The sequence below is a fragment of the Colossoma macropomum genome, unplaced genomic scaffold (assembly GCF_904425465.1).
Source record: "Colossoma macropomum unplaced genomic scaffold, Colossoma_macropomum, whole genome shotgun sequence".
Taxonomy (NCBI): domain Eukaryota; kingdom Metazoa; phylum Chordata; class Actinopteri; order Characiformes; family Serrasalmidae; genus Colossoma; species Colossoma macropomum.
Window position 1 is genome coordinate 5,031,459 of NW_023494807.1, and position 20,688 is coordinate 5,052,146.

General features: G+C 39.3%; 2 protein-coding genes across 3 annotated transcripts in view; one reads left to right on the forward strand and one right to left on the reverse strand.

Moving 5' to 3' along the window:
- Positions 1 to 10,734, reverse strand: part of fbxl7 (F-box and leucine-rich repeat protein 7) — a 68,088-nt gene extending 57,354 nt beyond the window's left edge. For both annotated transcript variants that reach the window (XM_036556460.1, XM_036556459.1), the window contains exon 1: positions 10,083 to 10,734. In XM_036556460.1, coding sequence (XP_036412353.1) covers positions 10,083 to 10,119 — 37 coding nt within the window. In that variant the 5' untranslated portion in view covers positions 10,120 to 10,734. The remainder of the gene's footprint in view (positions 1 to 10,082) is intronic.
- A 4,388-nt stretch (positions 10,735 to 15,122) lies between these two features.
- cunh7orf25 (chromosome unknown C7orf25 homolog) lies at positions 15,123 to 19,835 on the forward strand. Its single transcript, XM_036556504.1, has 2 exons — positions 15,123 to 15,210; positions 17,070 to 19,835. The coding sequence occupies exon 2, from the start codon at positions 17,086 to 17,088 to the stop codon at positions 18,406 to 18,408; it is 1,323 nt and encodes a 440-aa protein (XP_036412397.1). The 5' UTR covers positions 15,123 to 15,210; positions 17,070 to 17,085; the 3' UTR covers positions 18,409 to 19,835.
- Positions 19,836 to 20,688: the final 853 nt, after the last annotated feature.

Here is a 20,688-nt window from a genome sequence, read left to right on the forward strand (position 1 = left end):
CATAATATAAAGGACAGCTGGGTCGTTGAAATGATTGATACATGGTTTTCTTCAGACAGCAACAATATTTAGCTTATTACTATCTCAATTAACGCCATGGGTTTAAACAAATCATAAAAGTTATTGTAAATATCCGAGATCTGAATACTTTATCGTTTTTTTTTTTTAATATGCTTTTACTGTGGGACCACTGTCGTCAGAATGATCCATACACTGAAAATGCATGAACTTTAAGTTGTTTTAATTGATCTAAAGTTTTTGGTCATAGCGTCCACTACTGTTCCAATTTAGACAACAGTTATGTGAACATCCATGCACAACGTCTGCACATGCTCGCAGATTTGCAGATGCAGGCCTTTACCCGACAACTTGGGTTGCAGGGCTGCACAATGTATTGCTTATTAACTGTAATCAAGTGAATGCCCATGAATTAGCATGATGCAAATTACATCATGTTAATCGTTGGTTACTGGCCTCCACTTATTGTCAGCCATGTTTATTTATATTCAGTACTCCTTAAGTAGTCCTTTAACATATTGAAAGGTATATCACAATCACACCATGCAGCAATATAAGTGAAATACACTATTTTGTGCATATTGTGCAGCCTAATCTTACCAATAGCATCTTTTTCGGCTCTTCAGAAACTTACATAATCATCCCGATGTCCCCCACAGACAGACTAAAAAAAAAAGAGCAGAAAGTCTGACCAACTAGGCCGAGCAGGAGAAGGTGATCCTTTTAGAAATCTTTTAATACACTGATGAAGTGTTTAAATTTCATGCCTTTAACTATTCAAACCTTTCAACATGTGGGTCAAACTTCAAATCCCTGCTCTCATAACTGCAGAACGTACACATTAGCTACACAGTAGTAAGAGAATAAGAATAAGCCAGGAATGCTGGAGGTTAAATGAGATATATGAGGTATTATTGACACATAAATAGCATCTGGAATTCACAGCGACACAATGATGGAGTGGTGTGAAAAACCCATACAGATCAAGATGAGCTCCAAAGCTACATCGCTATAAAGTATGTTTACAACAATATTACAAGTGCAAACAGAAGTAGAGCTCATGTAAGCTTTTTATTTGACCATACAAGGTCTGACAGAGGGAGCTCCCACATACTGGGCAGAAAAAAAACATGCTTTGCTGTGTAAACAGACCTGTTTTTCATGAAATAGTCTTGCAGTGATATCAGTGCATTAATCCGTGGGTGTGTTTATCAAGCTGAGCAGTAAAAGCCCGCAAGTCGGACTGAGTGGGCCTTGCTCAGGGATTTAGTCCCTTCTAATTTGATGTCCAGTTACGTCACCGGCATTGTTTATTGTCTATTGTCTCTGAAGAATGTGGGTTTCACTCTAAGAGAGATTAATTGGCTAAACACATTGTAATGATGGGACATGCAAAGGCCTGCAGTTCGTTCCCACGGACAGTCCACCAGCAGGAAAGGTCATCGAGGCCAATGCATCGCACAGCGTTAAGGTGTGCATGAGTGTAAGTGTACAGAGAGTCACAAAGCAACAGGGTCACTCATTATAAACACAGTGAGGTCACTACAGCCATTTGTTAACCCCTTAAACTCTCACAGCCCTGATGTGGACCACATCTCAGTTCCTCACTCCTATAACGACACTGCTTCATAGTGGATACCAAGTCTTTTATGGTAGTTACTGGGAAATTCAATGCATCTATGCTACCGATCAAATTACACTACTAAGAATGGGAAAATTCCATGTCATTCAATTCCCAATTTTAATGCCTAAGCAGCAGAGGTGGGAACAAGTCACTAAGCTGCAAGTAACAAGTAAGTCTCAAGTCTTCACATTCAAGTCCTGAGTCAAGTCCCAAATCAAGACAGTCGAGTCCCAAGTCAACAGTCCTAATCTTCGAGTCCTGAACAAGTCAGTATGCGTTCACCTAATTTAAGTCTTTTTTTTTGTTTTGTTTTGTTTTGGGTTTTTTTACCCCTGCAAATGAAATACAAGATCCATGGCACACAGATAACCATAACAGCCATGCTGTATATATGTATATTTAATATTTCAGTTTTAGTACTTTCTTTTGTATTTTTTACTTTGTATTTTGTCTGCACTGTTTTTAGTATGTATATAATGCTGCCCTGTTGTAGAGTGATTACCTGAGCCTCACCACAAGCATTTCAATGCATGAATGTCCTGGCATTTTGTGCAAATGACAAATAAACTTGAACCTTGAACTGTATACACAAAGAGTAGTACAACTACATATGAAAAGAATTTTAATACTACTGAACTTAATTAAAAACAACAACAACTTAATATGTGAAGATAATTTTTGATGCTTTTTGGGAACAATGGGTGCACAGGATTCAAACAAAAACTAGCTCAGCACTAAAACTAGTTAGTAGCCAACTAAAAAATGTAAATACTAGCCAACAAAAAATGTAAATGAATTTAGACAACAGAAACCAAAACGAGAGAGCTGAACAAAGTTCACATAAAAGACTTCTTTGCATTAATAGCAGATTTTGTATGATAGCTGGATTAACCCTAATGTTTGAGAAAATGTTAAGATTTTTGTAACCAGATCACGAACATGTGCTGTTTATATGCTGTATTTTCTTTGCTCAAAACGGATCCCACCGCTGTCAGTAAGCATCAGAAAAAACACATAAGTGTCAATTGCTAACTTCTTATGGGTGTTACCAGCTCCCTTATTTCAGTTCTTACAGCTCATGTATAGATAGCTGTTGGAAACTGAGGCAAATGTACAAATATATTGGCATGTAAATCAGATGTTAGCAGAGCGCAGTATGAAAAAAATACACACTCATAGGTTTGGATGGCATTTTTTAAAATGCATCATTGCTGGATCTTTTTTGTCTGTTTAGACTTATCAAACCTCAGACAAACCAAACATTGTGATGCATATTGTGTATTGAGAAAAAGTCTTAAAGTATCGTGATGTTATATTTTTGCCATATGGCCTCGCCAACGTACAACAACTGTTATTTCATTCATTGGGGCGACAGCAGTGTCAAAAACAATGACATCTGTCCTTAAAACAAGAGTGAAATGTCTGAGGGTTGTTTTGCAGTTATACTTGATGCCTGAACATACCAGCAGGTTTTTTTCAAGAAGTCCTGTGGTGCTCTTCAAATTCAAAAGCTAAGCTGTTAGCAGTTTTGGGGTTTGGGAAAAACAGCTTTTTTTCAAAACACTTTTTGTCTCTGGAGCTTTCCATTCATGGCTCACAAAATTCAGCTCTTCCTTCTGCTTGGCACGTCTGACAGCAGCAAAGAGGACAGAGGCATCCTCATCTCTGCGGAGGTGAATCGCGTCTGTCCCCACCTGTCAATGGACAAAAGGCTTTGGAGGCTACAAGGACAGTTAGAGCTTGAGTTGCATGGCGTTCTTGCAAACACACTTCTTCTGATTGGCTTATGTGATGCCAATTAACTGGTGAGAGACCTTTGCAATACTGCTTCTGAAGAACAGCATGCAAACGAACCCCCCTGACCAATCACAGTTGCACCATGTGCTTGACCAATCACAGTTCCAGAGGAGTATCTGTGGGTTTTTTTTATGAATCACTGTGTTTATATAATCCAACAAATCCAAGAAAAGTCAATTACTTTGGTCAAAACAATGCAATCCGATCTTTAACCATGTCATATCTTTGATTCACCAATGCATTCCACGTTGTGCGGTCATACATTTACAAAATCTTACCAAAATGTTTTATGCTCTTCTACTCAGCTGCAATCACAATTCATAAAATACATTAGTCAGTTCAATAGACTGCTGTCTTAATTTCATTCAGTTAACTTTTCAAAGCAGCAAAAGTAAAGAGTGGCTGAAAATGTGCCTTACATTAATATGTTCATGTTGACATTTTCAATTTATTACAGCATTCAGCCTAAAAATACAATATTTTAAACAAATGTTGAGCTTTATAGCGTCTCTACGCTCTTAGCCACACGCTGATACTTTAGCCCCAAGATGAAACGTTAGCCACAGACTAGCATGATAGTCTCGATCCAACAACACGATCCACAACACAGTTCACATAGTTGTATTGTTACATCACTACAAGCAATATAATCGCAATACTAGTACATTATAAAGAGAACCGATCAGCTGAGAGAAGCCAAGCTATGCATTAAATTAGCAGCAGAAGATGCTAAAGCCTCCAGGCCTGCTCCAACCTTAAAGCTGCTGCATACCTGTCAGGGCACAGCTAGCAGTGTAATGATAGGTGGGAACATGTGAACTTTGGAAATTCCAGCGTTGTGGTGCCATCTCGATGGAAATTTATCGGTTTGCTCTGTGAGTGCCAGCTTCAAAGGCAAGCCAAACCTTGACCTTCCCGAGAAATCTGGTGTGCTTTAGTGCACCGCAAGCCTCTGACACGGCCAAGAACTCATTCTGCGGGTGAGAGGGCTCTGGCACAAGCGCTAGTTATGAAACGATACAAACATGGTCCGGGCCAAATTGCCAGTCATGGTACCCAGCATTCACTGACTCAGTGCCTGTCTTCACTTTGTGAGAAGGACTAAATATTGTGACTTGTAGGATCTGTAGCCCAGGGGTGTCCAATTCTGGTCCCAGAAGGCCACGTTCCAACACAGTTTGGGGGTTATCCGGCTTAGACCTGGTAACTAAGGGTGGGCAACATGGCAGTAACATATCATCCTGACATTTCAACGATACACAGTATACATTGCAAATATATGGTAGGAGCTAGACCAGCAAACCAGCAGTGCCATGTTTAAAAATAAAAAAAACATGAAAAATAGTATTTACAGTACTTAAGAAGGAATAAGAGGAAAATGAAAACAACAGACCAAATCAGAACCTTTGTAAACATAAAGGTTGGCTGTACTTCCGAGTGGATAACTCACATCCAGTCGGCATGTACAAACAGAACAGACAAAACACTGGCAATAAGGGTAAAGTCTTGTTGTGTTTAAGGCTGTGATGTCAAATGCACTCAAACATGTAATGGATTTCTCATTTTCCAGCTTTTAAAAGCAAGCAGAGCTTCCTTCCCACCGAGGGATCCACTGTCTCTGATAACAACCGCAGCTGAAGCTAACGTCAATTTAGCGAATCCTTTACTTTTCCAGGTGAAGAGAAGTTGCCAAGCACGATTACACGACCAATAAGTGCAACTGAATGTAACCTAGGATGGTATGTTGATGTGTTGATTGAATTTTTATTTCGACATAAGCTGACATAAGCTTGTTATAAAGCTAATGCTATTCGCATTTATGTTAGCAGCCACAGAACAAGTGTTTAAATGTAAGCTTTGTATGATTCCACACTTGATTCTGTGTAAATGTAGACATTTGTGTGAGAATAGTGCACAGAATAGTGCAGGGTATGGTTTCATATCAGCCAATCTCATACGTTAATCTGATATATGGCCAAATATGCACATATATGCAAGCGGATCAGGCACAATTTCTTTTTTTAATTTATATATAAATATGTTGTGTACACATATGTAAGTATCAAATATTGAACATACATGCATAATATATGGATTTCACATATGCATCAAACATATGCATCCCCAAACAGTTATAAGTGATACTACGTCATCTGTTAAGATTTTAATATTGAAATGTGTCAAAGAACAATATCGCTGCTGTCAGAGGAAAACCTCATATCTCCATTTTTGTCATTTTTCTGTTTCTGACATCATTTGAAAATGTTGCCCTTTACGTTGTGTGTAGATTTCATGAAGAATAGACCAAAAGAAACGACCCAAAATGACTTGGAAAAAAGTCTGGTTCCATTGACTTACATTAAAAGTAAAGTAGGTTTTTTCTTTTTCCTGTAAAGTTACCATTTTGGAGATATGAGATTTTCTTCCGACAACAGCGATATTTTCAGTTATTTAATGTTTTAATGATGTAATTGCATAACTTACCATGTGCATGTTTTAGAGTGTACTTATGTTGCTATTACACTAATTTTCACTTCATTAGAAAGTATGTGGATATAACATGAAGCATATATGACTAATATATGACATTCATATATAAATGTTTTCTATCATATATATTGTTAAATACATGTGTTACACAAATATGACTGTATATGTTGATATACAGCTAAAATATATTTCCCATATTTGAAAATGGCCAATTTTAAATAAGTTGGCATATATGGCACAAAATAAGGCAATAAAAGAAATCCCTATATGCTAATAAATGTCAATATTTGTAATCCAATTATTGCCATATATCGGATTTCTGTATAGGATAAGCTTAGTGGCAAGCAACGTACCTAATCAGCCAAACTAGACTCTTTAGAGGGACATAAAATGACCACAAAGACCATTAAATCATTAATCGTGGTTAATATACAACAGTTCTCTCAAGCAGATGGAAAATAAACTACAACTAGAACCAAAAGTACAGTTGGTTCATGTTTGGGTCAGCTGTTGGTTTTAAATGTGCTGTGAAAACACCCTTATAAAGTGAATGCTTTTTTTATTAAACACTGCAATGAAACATATAGCCGCTGCAAATTCATGATTATGTGAGAAAAATTCACCACAAAAAGTCATGAAGTCGTCAATCTGGGGAGACGAGTTTCTTTTTTTTCCAATATCTTGGTTAATAACTCCCAGAATTAGGTAATCTGTTATACCAGTGCAGCACCACCTGCGTTGTCCATCCAGAAGTACTTTTTTGCTGTCAGGACGTTACACTGACTTGTCTTATTGGTAAAAAATAAATGAAAATAATCTGATGATGTCATAATGGGCTGACATCCAATCAGCTTCTTGTTACTATGCAGTTTATGCAGTTAAATAAACTCATGGTTGTTGTTTACAAGCTATCTAAATCTTACTGCCATAACATACTGCCATATTGTCCACCCCTACTGGTAACTAACTGCTGAGTTGAATCAGGTGCATCAGAGGAATCTCCAATCTGTGACAGATAAAGGCCCTCCAAGGCCTGAGCTGGGCACCTTGTAGTGTAGCCCTTATGTAAAGATTCTCAACTCAGTCCTGCACAAGCCAGTCCAGGTTTTATTCTTCTCCGAACACACCTGCTACTTATCACCTGCATTAGGTGTGAGACCTGGCTCAGGTACACTAAGAACATCACAAAAATGTGAGCCCAATGCTGGGAAAGTTCATCACCACAGATGAACCATACTTGATAATAACATCTATTAAAGAGTCCACATCATAGAAAACCTGAATTCCCTTTGCTTTTTAAAATAACAAGTTTGATGTAATATGTAAACGTGGTTCCCTAGTTCATATAGTCCATTTATGGGAACTACAGGGCCGTTTTGAATTGACCGCTTTTGTGATGTCACAAGAACCAACTCATTTACATATATACCGGCCTGTTCAGCATGCAGCAGTTTAGCTCATTCACAGTGAAGTTATGAAGAGTGTTTTAGCCAATCGGAACAGATCATTTACACATACCAGTCTTAAAGGCACAGTAACAAAAGCAGCCTCTTTAACCCTTTAAAATCCAGGCTTATTACATACTAAGGCTTACTATTCAGTAACTACAGGGACTGCAATACAAACTGGTCAAGCTATTCATAGGTTATAGAAGTGTGTCATAAAATTTTGGGTTAAATCTAGGATAAAGTGAGGTCATGTAAAAATAAATTATGACCATTTTTGATACATGATATAAGCACATACATGCAAAATTAATACCATAATTAGTATAAGTGGACCTCAGGGGAAGAAATAAAATACAAGGAAAATGGGCCCTTTAATTAACTAAATAAGTATTTAGGCGATCTTTGTGCTTTTCAACTTGTAAGTAATATAATAATGATGCTCAGAGAAAGATCTGGCCTGTTATTCTGTTCTGTATGGTGAGGTTCTTCAAGGACTTTTCTAAAAAAAAAAGCACCTAGAGACTATTACATGGTTACTTCTTACTTGGGATGCACCAATATGGGAATTCTAGGCCGATTCTGATACCTGGTATTTTTTATGTACCCATCTGCCTATGCCGGCACATACACGCTTATAAAATGTAGAAACTGGGACTAGATCCACATGGATTAGCACTACAGAGAAATAAAAAATACTTGTATTTGTTTACAAATGCAGTACAATTAATAAAATGCATGCATTTTATTGCATCACATATTAGTTTGAATTATAAGCCAAACCTAAGTATCCTTCCGATGCTAATTTATTTTTTAACAATTGCTGATACCAATTTGCTTCCATTATCATCAAGCATCCCTATTTCCCCTTAAGCCTGATTCGATTTCTTCCAATCACAACTCTACTCTCAAATGGGAATTCCACTGATTTTCCAACATTGCTGCATAATTAAATGAATCAGATGTAAGCAAAGTCATTCCGAGTGGGTTTGATGTGAAATGCTCTATTCTAGAATCAGAACAGTTCACAGTGGTGGAGATAAGAACCAGATGTCCAAAGAGTTTAATGCCTCACAAAAACTTATTACATGAATGGCTATACTTGCATTGTAGACATTATGACCCCTGGTTCCTATCACCACCACTGTAAAGAAATCAGAGTGGACAGGTTTCTCTACAATGAACCATTTCACATCAGACCGCTCTGAATGGCTTTGTTTACATCTTGTAGATTTAATTATGCAGTAATTTTGACAAATAAGTGGAATTTCCCTTTAACAATGATGGTTGCTAAATGGTTTGTATGGTTCTAGAACAATAAATTGAACTGGCAGAGAACCTTTACTTCATGTGGATATTATTTAAACCTGAAAAACCTTTTAACCTCATTTAAAAAATAGTTCTTTAAAAGGTTCTTCATTCATCAGCTGTAAGGCTCTTCAGGGTTCTTCTGTGGCATTGCTCCAAATAACCATTTTTAACGCCCTTATTTAAGAGTGCACTAGAAAACGTTCACCTTTTAGCATGTTTAGTTCCAGTCTTTGGTTTGCTCTACCCCCCAATCCACCAACTGGACCCCCAAAACCTAAAGTACGGCTTCTAATGTACAACCAAAAGAGCGAACTCTCCAGCATTGAGCCACACACTTAGAAAATATGGTTCTTAAAGGGTCTTTTAGTAAAAGGAATGGGTTTATTTAGAACCATGAGTTCTATACAGAAGCATTTCATACTTGAATTGTTCTTTGCATGGTGAAATGGTTCTTCAGATTGATGGAGAATGTGTTATATATAGTATATAGAACCTTTTTAGAATGGTTCTATATAGCACTACAAAGTGTTCTCCTACTGTTACAATGTCAAGCTTGTAACAATACAAAAGCCCCATGAACAAGACCTTTTCCATTAATCTGAAGAACCATTTCACCATGCCAAGAACCATTTAGGCTCACAATGGTTCTAAATAAGCTAGCACCAAAAAGGGTTCTGCTATTGTGGCGACGCCAAGCTTGTAACAACAGATGACCCTTTTTTGATGCTGGCTTACACACTTAAAGAGGTGGTTCTACAAGGGTCCTTTAGTAAAGACATCAGTTCTATAAAGAACCATCAACACTCAAAGAACCATTTGCATGCTTATATGGTTCTCTGCATGGTGAAATAGTTCTTAAGATTGAAGGAGAATATGTTGCACATGGTTTATATAGAACCTTTTTGAAAAAGGGTTTGATGTAGCACCAAAAAAGGGTTCTGCCATTGTTACGATGTCAAGCTTGTAACAATAGAAGAACCCTTTTTGGTGCTATACAGAACCATATACAACACATTCTCGAACAATCTTAAGAACTATTTCACCATGCAAAGAACCCTTTAAGCACGGAAGGGTTCTAGATAGAACTCATGGTTCTAAATGAAACCATTCCCTTTACTAAAGAACCCCTAAAGAACCATCTTTTTTGAGTGTAACACACCAAATCCCATCTAAACAGAGTCAGAAAGGAAGAAAAAGACTCGCATCTTACATCATTTACTGTATGACCCATTTGACCCTGACCACAGTGCACAGAATGGACATGTCTGACCATACAGCCCTCAGAAGAAAGAGTCAGGCAAAGCTTTCTGCTGGCCACTAAGACTGAGAAGAAGAAGAAGAAGAAGGACATGAGGCTGGCTCGACCAGGGCTGAAAGAAGCTGAGAGAGCAGCTCACCTTCGCTGCCGCTCTGCTTGCCACTGTTCGCCCCCATGGTGCCCAGCGGCCAGCATAATCTACCCGCTGCTGCCCTCCACACGGTCCATACACACCAACGCGGAGCCGAGGCGAGGAAAGGGGAGGAAAAAGAAGGCAAAGAGGGAATAAACTCCACCGTTAGCCGCTTCGATCCTCTGCTGCGCGCTTTAAGACATCCTTAACGGCTCAGCGGACTGGTTTTACAAAAAAAACTGAAGAAAAAACGGGGAAAAGTCTCCAAACGTGGACAAAAAACGAAAAATACTAAGTTCCTTAATGTGCTTCTTGGCTGATGGATAGAAAGCAGGCATGCAAAAAAAAAAGAAAAAAGGGGGAAAAAAAAGTTAGGAGCTGTTGCGTCAGGACTGGACCGCGCACGCGCTCCCGTCCGGCCCGACCATGCGCACAGTCTAGTGATTATGCCTAATAATAATAATAGTATTGATAAGTTCAGTTATAATAATAATAAGGAGACATGGTGCCAATATAAACCCTCATTAATACTCTATTTGATCTCCCTGTTGTCCAGAAGGACGAAAACTCTGCAGAGACACTGTTTTTTATCAGTTATTCGCTAGAAATATAAACTAAAACACTCTTTTAAAAAGCCTTTGCGCATGAGGACCGTTTTGTGGGCGAGTCTGGTCGGTTTAATCTCTCCTGTATCTGTACTTCACCCTAAAGTCTCTTATTCAGAGTCATTGATGCGCCTCCTGCTGGTCTGCTGTTGTCAGTGCTGCTGATTGGGATTCATTGTCAAAGCATCCAAATGTTTACATGTCCATAAAAACCGTGTTTGTGAGCTGGAACTGGATGGGCGTGTCCCAAATCGACCCCTTCTGTAGTGAACTAACTGTAAACTCAGTGTCCCAATGTAGCCTAGAGCTTCTTCTAGTGCACTTGAATGCTCGTTCCCTAATGCCAGTTGCATAATGACAAAGCTCCTCAAAGTGTACAAACAAGTGCCCTATTTTGCCCCCAGAGTACTGCAAACTAAACCTAATTTTATAAAACATTTAATTCAAGATTTAATTCAAATTTGGTAATATAATTATTTTGTTAACATCTGTGAGCTGTCCAGGGCGTATCCTGCCTTCCGCCCAATGACAGCTGGGATAGACTCAAGCACCCCCGTGACCCAGGAGGATAAGTGGCTTAGAAGATGTCTGTGTGTGTGTGTGTGTGTGTGTGTGTGTGTGTGTGTTAACATCGGTGTGGAGGGAACTAATTAACTGATTCAGGTCCTTTGGGACTGTCTCAGGGTAGAGATTGGTGCACTGTAATGCTCGTTCCCTAATTACAAGGCACCTCAAAATGCAGGAGAGGTTAGTTTGTCCCAGAATGCATTGCAAATTAAGCCACATGACATAAGAAATGGAATTCAAATTTGTTTACATTATTATTTTATCTTAAGCATGTAGTAAACTAAGTGGGGATTCAGCCATTTTCAGGGGTGTCCCAAAGTAGCCTAGAGCTTCTCCTGGGGAACTTGAACGCTCATTCCCTAAAGGCTTTCCTATCAACAAAACCCCTAAAATGTGTGAATAAGTGTCATAGTTTGCTCCAAATGTACTGCAAACTGAACAAAATTACACAAAACATTTAATTCAAGCTTTAATTCAAATTTGTTTATGTAATTATTTTGTTGACATCTGTGTGGAGTGAAGTAATTGATTTAGCCACTTTCAGGACTGTCCCAATGTAGAGATTAGTGCACTTAATTACAAGGCACCTCAAAATGCAGGAGACAAACATGAGCCCTAGTTTGTCCCAGAACTCACTGCAAGCCAAACCAACTGGCATAAGAAACTGAACTGAAATTACTTCATATTATTATACTTTTATCATCTGTATTTACTGAACTAACTGAGGAGTCAGCCATTTTTAGGTCCCTAAGAGTCCCTAAGTAGCAATTATTCTAGCACGCTTGAATGCTCATTCCCTAATTAAAAGACACCTCAAAATGCAGGAGACAAACATGACCACTAGTTTGTCCAGAACACTTTGCAAACGAACCCAACTGACATAAGAAATCGTAGTCAAATTTGTTTACATTATCAGGGGTGTTCCAATGCAGATATTTTCCTAGTGCACTTGAATGTTCGTTCCCTAAAGACAGTTTATAAGACACTTCAAAGGGCCTCTCCCAAAAGTTGCAAACTAACTTTAGGTAAAAAAAAAGAAACTTCATCACTTTACTCTGCCACTTTGCTTGTAAGCATGCTAAAGGCTACACAGCTAACAACAACAAAAGGAAATACACAATGATTCTACACCACGTTTTTAGCCAGACAAGGCAATTATTCTAAAATTCTATGTATGTCATGTTCTAACTTCCCAAAAAATATTTGGTATTGGTAGGTTTGCAAGGCTAGCCGCTTAGCTCACTAAAGCTAATTAACCTAGCTGAGGCCTCACGACCACAAGTTTCTTATAAAAAAGTAAGAATGTGTGCTCTAGTTTGTTGCTGAATGCACTGAAAATCAAACCAAATGACATTATGTTATTTTATGTTGTTATATTATGAAATATTAATTTAAACTGCAGTCTTTTGTGTTCTTACATGTTGAAACGTGTAATATGCTGTCAGTCTTTTGCTAGCTCGTTTGGTCTTTTGCCATACATTTGCTAAGGTCTGTACAGCAGTTGGCTTACTGCTACACTAAGTCGAGCGTGTAGTTTGTTTACGTGTCAAGTCAAGCATGTAGTTTGTTTAGTTGTGAAGTTTTCCGGAAGGGTTGAGCATCCCATGTTCCAGTAAATCAGGTCCCCGGCAGCCCTTAGCCGACTAGAACTCACGCCGATCAAATATTCTCAATGACAATACTATGTTTGCAAGACCTGACTTAATATTGAGGTTTATCTTTTCTGCAGACCTGAATAGACTAGATTTTTTTTAGTCTTCAGACATCATTTCCACATCATTCTCAGTGCTGACAGGTACATTTCTGCCAAATGCAGAGGTGGGTGGTAATTACTTCCATTCACACAGTTCCATGTACTTTCTGAGTTCCCTGTAGAACTGCAGTGGAACTTACCACATCCAGCATCTATCAGCACAGAAATGAAAGTTTCCTATTCTTCTCTTTTTGGGATCCTGTTGGTCCAATATAAAACACTAAAGGCCTAAACTAAGAACTGTAAGCAACGAAACATTCCAGGAGCTGAACCAACAGCACCGACTGAAATGATACAACAAGAATTAGGCTTCGAGTAAAATGTAGATTGCTCACAAATATGCACAGTAGAAGTAAAAATAGCTACCAAAACCAACTTGAATAAAAATGCATCAGGTTTCCTGAAAACTGCAGTGGTACTGCTTAGTATCAGTAAATCTTTTTTTTTTTTTTAATAAGCTACTGGCAAATGATTACACCTCAAAGATAATTCTTCAAAAAATGTAATTATTTATAATAATTATTATTATTATTATTTTGCATAATTCAAATGTAAACAGTCATTCCGATGTAAACAGACATTCCTCAGTTTCTTCACAGTGGTGGTGAAGGGAACTAGGGGTTGCAAAGCCTACAACACAAATACATCATTATTTACTATACAAAACAACCAGTAAACCTACACGTTTTTGAGTTTTTATATCTAATATTAATGATGGTAAAATAGTGGTAAGTCTAAAAATGTAGGTTTTCTTTGGGGAATATTTTGCCTTAAAACTCTAATGTACCTTCTCTGCAACGGGAGATAATACGCTGGTCACCAGCAAAACTAGCATATGTTTTGAATGCTGGTATGCTGGTCAGCCAGTATGACCATGCTGAGTGACCAGCTAAACCAGCACCAGACCAGCACAAACCAGCTGTGCTTTCCGCAGGGTCCATAAAGACTATATGTAAAAAAAAAAAATAATACATTTTAGGCCACAGGTTTAGCTCAAAGCTACTGTAAATCAGTGTAAATGAGTGTATTTGTAACAATTTCAGGTTATAAAGTTCTGTGAAGTAGCTTTTAGTGGCATTAAAGGGAAACTACAACAATTTTTCAAAATTTCTGCATAATTACATAGTTAACCTGTAAGTCATTCAGAGTGGTTTGATCTGAAATGCTTTGATCTGAAATGCTTCATTCTAGAGACTTACAATCAGAATTGTTCACAGTAGTGGTGATAGGAACCAGACGTCCACCTCTAAAAGCTCCCTTACAGAAAGTTATTACATGAAATGGTTATAAATACACTGCCTGATGTCTGAGACACTGTTTTATGATACTTTTGTGATAAGGTTTTGGCCTAAAACTTATTTCATCAATTTATTTTAATCTATTCATGGTGGGGGGGGATACATGAAGGGTGTTCCAAGGTAAAATAGTCCCCAAAGAAAACTCTTTTCAGATTTATCACTATTTTACCATCTTCAACATTATATATATATATATATATATATATATATATATATATATATATATATATATATATATATATATATATATATATATATATATAAACTCAGAACACGTGTAGGTTCACTGGTGGTTTTGGATGGTAAATAAATGGCTATATTTGTGTTGTAGACATCATAACCCCTGGTTCCTATCAGCACCACTGTATAGAAATCTACAAATGAACCACTTCTCATCAAACCACTCGGAATGACTTTGTTTATCTCAACCACTGAATTGTGCAGACATTTTGGAAAATTGGTGAAATTCCACTTAAAAATCTTAGGATGTCTGGTTCCCATCACCACCACTGTGAACAGCTCTGACTTGCTAAGTTTTGCTAGAATGGAGCATTGCACACCAAACCACTCTGAATTACTTTATTTACATCAATTTAAGAATTTGCCTTAAACAGCTATTTACCTCCAACTTGCAAAGTCACAAAAACCACACACTACTATACTACACATACTACACTAAAGAACGGACTTCTGTTAGTGGTGTACTATTTTTGACATGCTATTTAGTGTGGTGGTATGCGGTTTTGGACGCAGCCACGGTCTGGCAAGTACGTGTCACTGCAATGCCTTTCCTCCAACATAGATGGCGACACTCGCCCTCACTAACGGCTCCACCTACACATAGAACAAGTCTCCTGCCGCTAACTCCGCTGACTCCAGCGCAGGACTGAAGTTGTGGTTGTGACTCTGCTGTAAGTGTTTCAGTTTTTACGGCTAATTTTCACCTGATATTCTTTTGACCGTCGGAATTGTGTCTTTAACTGTTTATCTCTGACATTAAACACTTGTTAGCGGTGTCAGCATCTCCATTAGCTCGTCTGAGGAGAATTAAACAAGGCTAAACGAAGCTAATGTTTAGCCGCAACGTTACAACTAACGTTTTGGTCATGATGCAACTGTCCGTCACGGCGAGTTGAGGTTCATTTCACCAGTTCAGTTTAACTATTTTTAACCAAGAAGTAAGGTGTAGTTTTAAATCGAGAATAAATACAGTAAGTTTGGGGATGGCAGCTATCATAGAAGACCACTTTAGACGCTAAACAGTAGGAAATGTAAACACCCGTGAATCTGAATGCGGTGTTGTAGTGTTAAAACTTAACGTTACTGTTATTACAGGCTTAATGCATTGAGCTTAATTTTTTTTTTTGTAGTTTTATATAATAAATGCGGGTTTCCATTAAAATTAGTTCATATAGGGAAGGAACATGGTCAGAATGACCCTTACTGTTTACGTTCAAAACACAGTAACGTTACTTTAAAAATAATGACCTAATAGGTGATAACATCACCGATTGTGAAACAGAATGTGCCTTATCACCTCTATGTTCAGTTCTATTTGACATTTTTGTTTGTGTTTCAAATCATTTATTGACTTTAAAAATTAGTTTTCATGACTGTGACCCTTAACGGACTACAAAGTCTGTCGCGTGGGTGACGTTGCTATCACTCATCACAACCCGCTGCGCCGTCACGAAGCTGTGGGTTTTATAGTTTTATTTTATTTTAAAGGGGACAACCAGCTTATCTTTATTATGCTTAGGTGGTTGAACTATAAACAGTCATTCAGATTGGTTTGATGTGAAATGGTTCGTTTGCAGAGAAACTTGCAGACTCAGATTTCCTTACAGTGGTGGTGACAGGAGCCGTGGGTCCTGACGTCTTCGATGCAAGTAGAGCCATTTTATTCACTGTCCAAACCCACTAGTGAATCTACTGTGTTGTCTGAGATTTTTTTTAATGTAATGTTGATCATGGTAAAATGGCCAATCTGAAAAAATAAGTTTTATTTGGACACTATTTTGCCTTACAACACCCTGCATGTATCCCTCCACTGTGAATGGATATATGTTTTAGACCAAAACATTGTCACAAAACTACTGTAAAACAATGTCTCAGACAGTGGCAGTGTATTCATAACCACTTCATGTAATAACTTTCTGTGAAGTGCACAATTCTGACTCAGTAAGTTTCTCCAGGACAGGGCTTTTCACATCAGACCACTCTGAATGACTTTGTTGACATGGCAACCCTTTAATTATTTTGAATAATTTATGAATAATCAGGAAAGTCCTTTGATGTTCAGTGTTGTTTCGGTGTTTATGTGGCTCAGTACTCCGCTGTTATATTGTATTCTTAGCTGCTGTTTTTTAATGGTCATAAAATGACTGTTTCACAAACGATCCAGTGATTTTTAGTCTGTTATCAAAACATTTCCCCATGGCAAAATGAATAGCAAACAAAATGTTTCGTACCCAACCAACAGATGGCGCCGGGTTGCACTTTTCTTCGCCAAAGTGGAACTAAACATACCGGCAGAGCTGCCTAGTATGGCAAAAGCATGGCAGTAGAATTTAAGCATTGCTGAAGCATAAAAAGCATGATAAATACTTAGTAAGAAAGAGGTGACCATTCTGCTAAATAAGTACTGACCAAGGTAAAAGGAATACTGAGTGATAGTGACTCACGGCTCCTATAGTTCAGTTTTTTGATGGTGATGGTGTTGAGATTGTACTACTTTCCTACTCAAATCTTTATCCCTTATATGCTCTAGGAATGATGCAACAGCTATGGCAACCAGCCCAATGCTCCATGAACGTATCAAAGCAGCCAAGGAGCTGCTAGAGCGAGTAGATCTGCTGTGCAGCCGCCAGGCCCGAGAGGTGGAAGGCCGTGCCAAGCTGTGCAGTAAACTTCGTGCTGAGCTCAAGTTCCTAGAGAAAGTGGAAGCAGGGAAGGTTGTGATTAAAGAGTCTCATCTGCAGAGCACCAACCTCACCCACCTGAGAGCAATCGTCGAGTCGGCCGAAAGTCTAGAGAATGTTGTGAGTGTTTTGCACGTGTTTGCTTATGAGGGCCCTGATGGGCAGAAGCAAACGTTGGTGGTGGATGTGGTGGCCAATGGTGGACACACGTGGGTCAAAGCCATTGGACGCAAGGCAGAAGCCTTGCACAACATCTGGCAGGGCCGAGGCCAGTATGGGGACAAAAGTGTAATCCGGCAGGCCGAAGACTTCCTCGAGGCCAGCCGGCAGCAGCCAGTCCAGTACAGCAATCCTCACATCATCTTTGCCTTTTACAATGGTGTGTCCAGTCCTATGGCAGACAGGCTCAGAGAGATGGGAATCTCTGTAAAGGGTGACATTGTTGCGGTGAACAGTGTGGTAGGAGTGGGAGAAGATGACGAGCGAGGAGAGGAGGATGAGGAAGATGAAGGTGAGGATGATGGTGGTTCTGGGGAAGAGGAATTGGAGGCAGAGAACGAAGCTGCAGAAGAAGATGAGGACGAGGACAGCGATGATGAAGATGCAGACATCATGCACACTCGTGTGGATCGGGACACAATTGTAGCCAGCTTGGCCTTCCCCACTGAAGTGAAGGTGGACGTCTGCAACAGAGCTAACCTGGACATCACCACGCTCATCACGTATGTGTCCTCTCTAAGCCATGGCAACTGCCACTACACCTTCAGAGAGCAGGTGCTGACGGAGCAGGCTGCTCAGGAGCGCCAGGAGAAGGTCCTGCCCAAGCTTGAAGAGTTCATGAAAGGCAAGGAGCTGTTCGCCTGTCATTCTGCGGTTCATGACTTCCGCGTTATCTTGGACACGCTAGGTGGACCCGGAGAAAAGGCCCGAGCGGAGGAGCTTCTAGCCAGGCTGACGGTGGTGCCTGACCAGCCTTCAGAACGCACACAGCGACTGGTCACCAGCTCCAAGGTGAACCGCAGGTCGCTCATGATCTTTGGGACCGGAGACTCACTGCGAGCCGTCACCATGACCGCCAACAGCGGGTTTGTGCGCGCAGCTGCTAACCAGGGTGTGCGCTACAGCGTGTTTATCCATCAACCCCGCGCTCTGACTGAGGGAAAGGAGTGGAGAGCCACGCCCATATGAGCAGAGGAAATGACAAAGGCATTGGGACTGTCTACAACAGTGGTCACCATCCCTGGTCCTGCAGCTCTGCCATTCTGCTGAGTGTCGTTCCAACCTTGATTGAAACACCTGCTCTAGCTAATGACCTTTTAAAGAAGTTCTTGATTGGCTGGATCAGATGCATCAATGTTAGGTGAGGGGGGAGGCAGGGCAGCATGTTGGACGCAAGTTGGAAACAAAACTCTGCAGGAAAGTGGAGGGTTGGTGACCACTGGTTTAAAACGATGGTTCCCAATAGTGGCCCTGGAGAACCCCTTTCACAAAGCAGTGTATTTCAGTCAGCTGGATGCCATAAACCAAACGTTGAAGGTTGTTCGATCAGAATGTTCCTGGCCTCTGCTTCTATTGGTCAGGCTTGACTTTTAGCTGTCGGTTGATTACAGCAGACAGTTTCTCTGTATGTTTTGAGCCCATTGACTCAAAACATGTTTATAATAGATTCCCATATGAAGGTGTTTTATATTTTCTGTTCTTTTACTGAGTAAAAGGAACCCATCAAAATGGTAATTTCCTTTGTTAAAGATGTTGCAAACAGAGAGAACAAAAATTAAAATGCAGAACTGAGAAATTCTGTGAAATACCTTCCTGCCTTGCATATATTCCCTGTGCTAACATACCCACTTCAACCCATAAAAGGTTTGTAAATGAGCCGATTAGTTGAATCAGGGGGGTATTTTACAAAGCAAGATTTTTTTTAGTTACCCTGATCGGACAAAAAGCAAGCTTGTCTAATAGGAGAACAGCAAAGAAACATTCTTATTGGACAATTCTCAACTTTTGACCTAAGTTATCTGGCTTACTGGCTTTGTGAAACCCGTAGGTGTCTTGGAAGTAGGAAAAACACCTAAATATGCAGAGCAGGGGTTCTCCAGGACCAAGGTCTGGACCCACTGGTATAGAACCAAGCATAATAACGTGCAATGGCACTTTAAATGCAGAAAATGCAACGCCCCATTATATTCTAAGCTTAAAGCAAATCACTTGGCAGAGGCACTATCTTACAGCTGTACATGATTCATACAGCTGGCTGCTAATGTAGACAGCGTGAGCTGCGTTTTGGTTAAACCCCCTACAGTATGTAATCTTTCTTTGTATGAGCTCAGTGCCTCAACTCTGGCCAGCACAGATGTCAATATGCACCAAATGTCATATATATGTCAATGTATTGTGTCAAACAGAACCACAGATACTGTACACTTTCTTTGTATCCCGTGGCTACCTGTTATCAACAAAACCTCATTTAATTTTTTCTTTTTTTTTTCAGTTTTGTTTGTCCTACCAGTATGCTTGGACATGGAGGATTTGAGTCACTATGTGTACTGTTGGACCTTTTTCTTATGTACAAGGAAAGCAAAGTTAAATAAACATCCAAAAAATGTCTACTATGACGGCTTGTCTCTGCTCAGTTTATTGCAGCTGTATTGCTATTAATCTTTAATGAATCTTTAATACTTTAATGATATCAGTTCAGCAGTGATGATTATTCATTATTATTTAAGACTCTCAAGGGGTTTTTTGTTGCACAGCTCTCAGCTTTGAGGCCATCGTTATCGCTGTGTAGTATTTTATATTATTAATCACAGAAATATCTAGAATGTACAACAAAGGTTTAAAATCTCAAAGCTACTAAATATGTATAGAATATACTGCTTGCAGTGCTGATTCTGAACATTTGGGGACCCTGAGTGACATTTCCACACCCACCCAAGTCGTATTCTTTTCCTTGCAAGAATAAAAAGGAATTAACACTAATTTTGATCAGGATGAAACAGGTAAATATCTGGACTTGCTGTGCTTTTCCTACAGCCAATATTGACTAAAGCAGAGCATACCTCAGGAGGCCCCCTGGTGGCTAAAGCCATCCTAAGCAACTGCTTATGCAGTTCAATGTATAGACCTGGTTCGAGGTCTCATTCATGTCCTGCCATCAAACACTGATCTGCCCTTCCGCCTGAATATTGCATAGTTTGACTCAGAGACATTTCTAAAACCTGAGCATATGTGAAAACCCGAGTAAGTGAAAAACGTAATAATTATTAAAGGACATTTAGGGGCATCAATGTATAAATTCTAGGGGACTGTGATTATTGGCGCTGCTACTTCAGCAGCCTTCCTGGATCCTGCAGAGCAAAGTGTCCCAAATCTATATTAGGCTTTTTAGAAGAGTCTGAATGAATTAATGAATGAAGTGGCTTTAAGAGAAGTTACTGGAAGCAGAAGGAGTAGGTCAAGCTTTGGACT

What these genes read in the sequence shown, in the direction of transcription:
- cunh7orf25 (XM_036556504.1), top strand. Translation starts at nt 17,086, where the DNA reads ATGGCAACCAGCCCAATGCTCCATGAACGTATCAAAGCAGCCAAGGAG.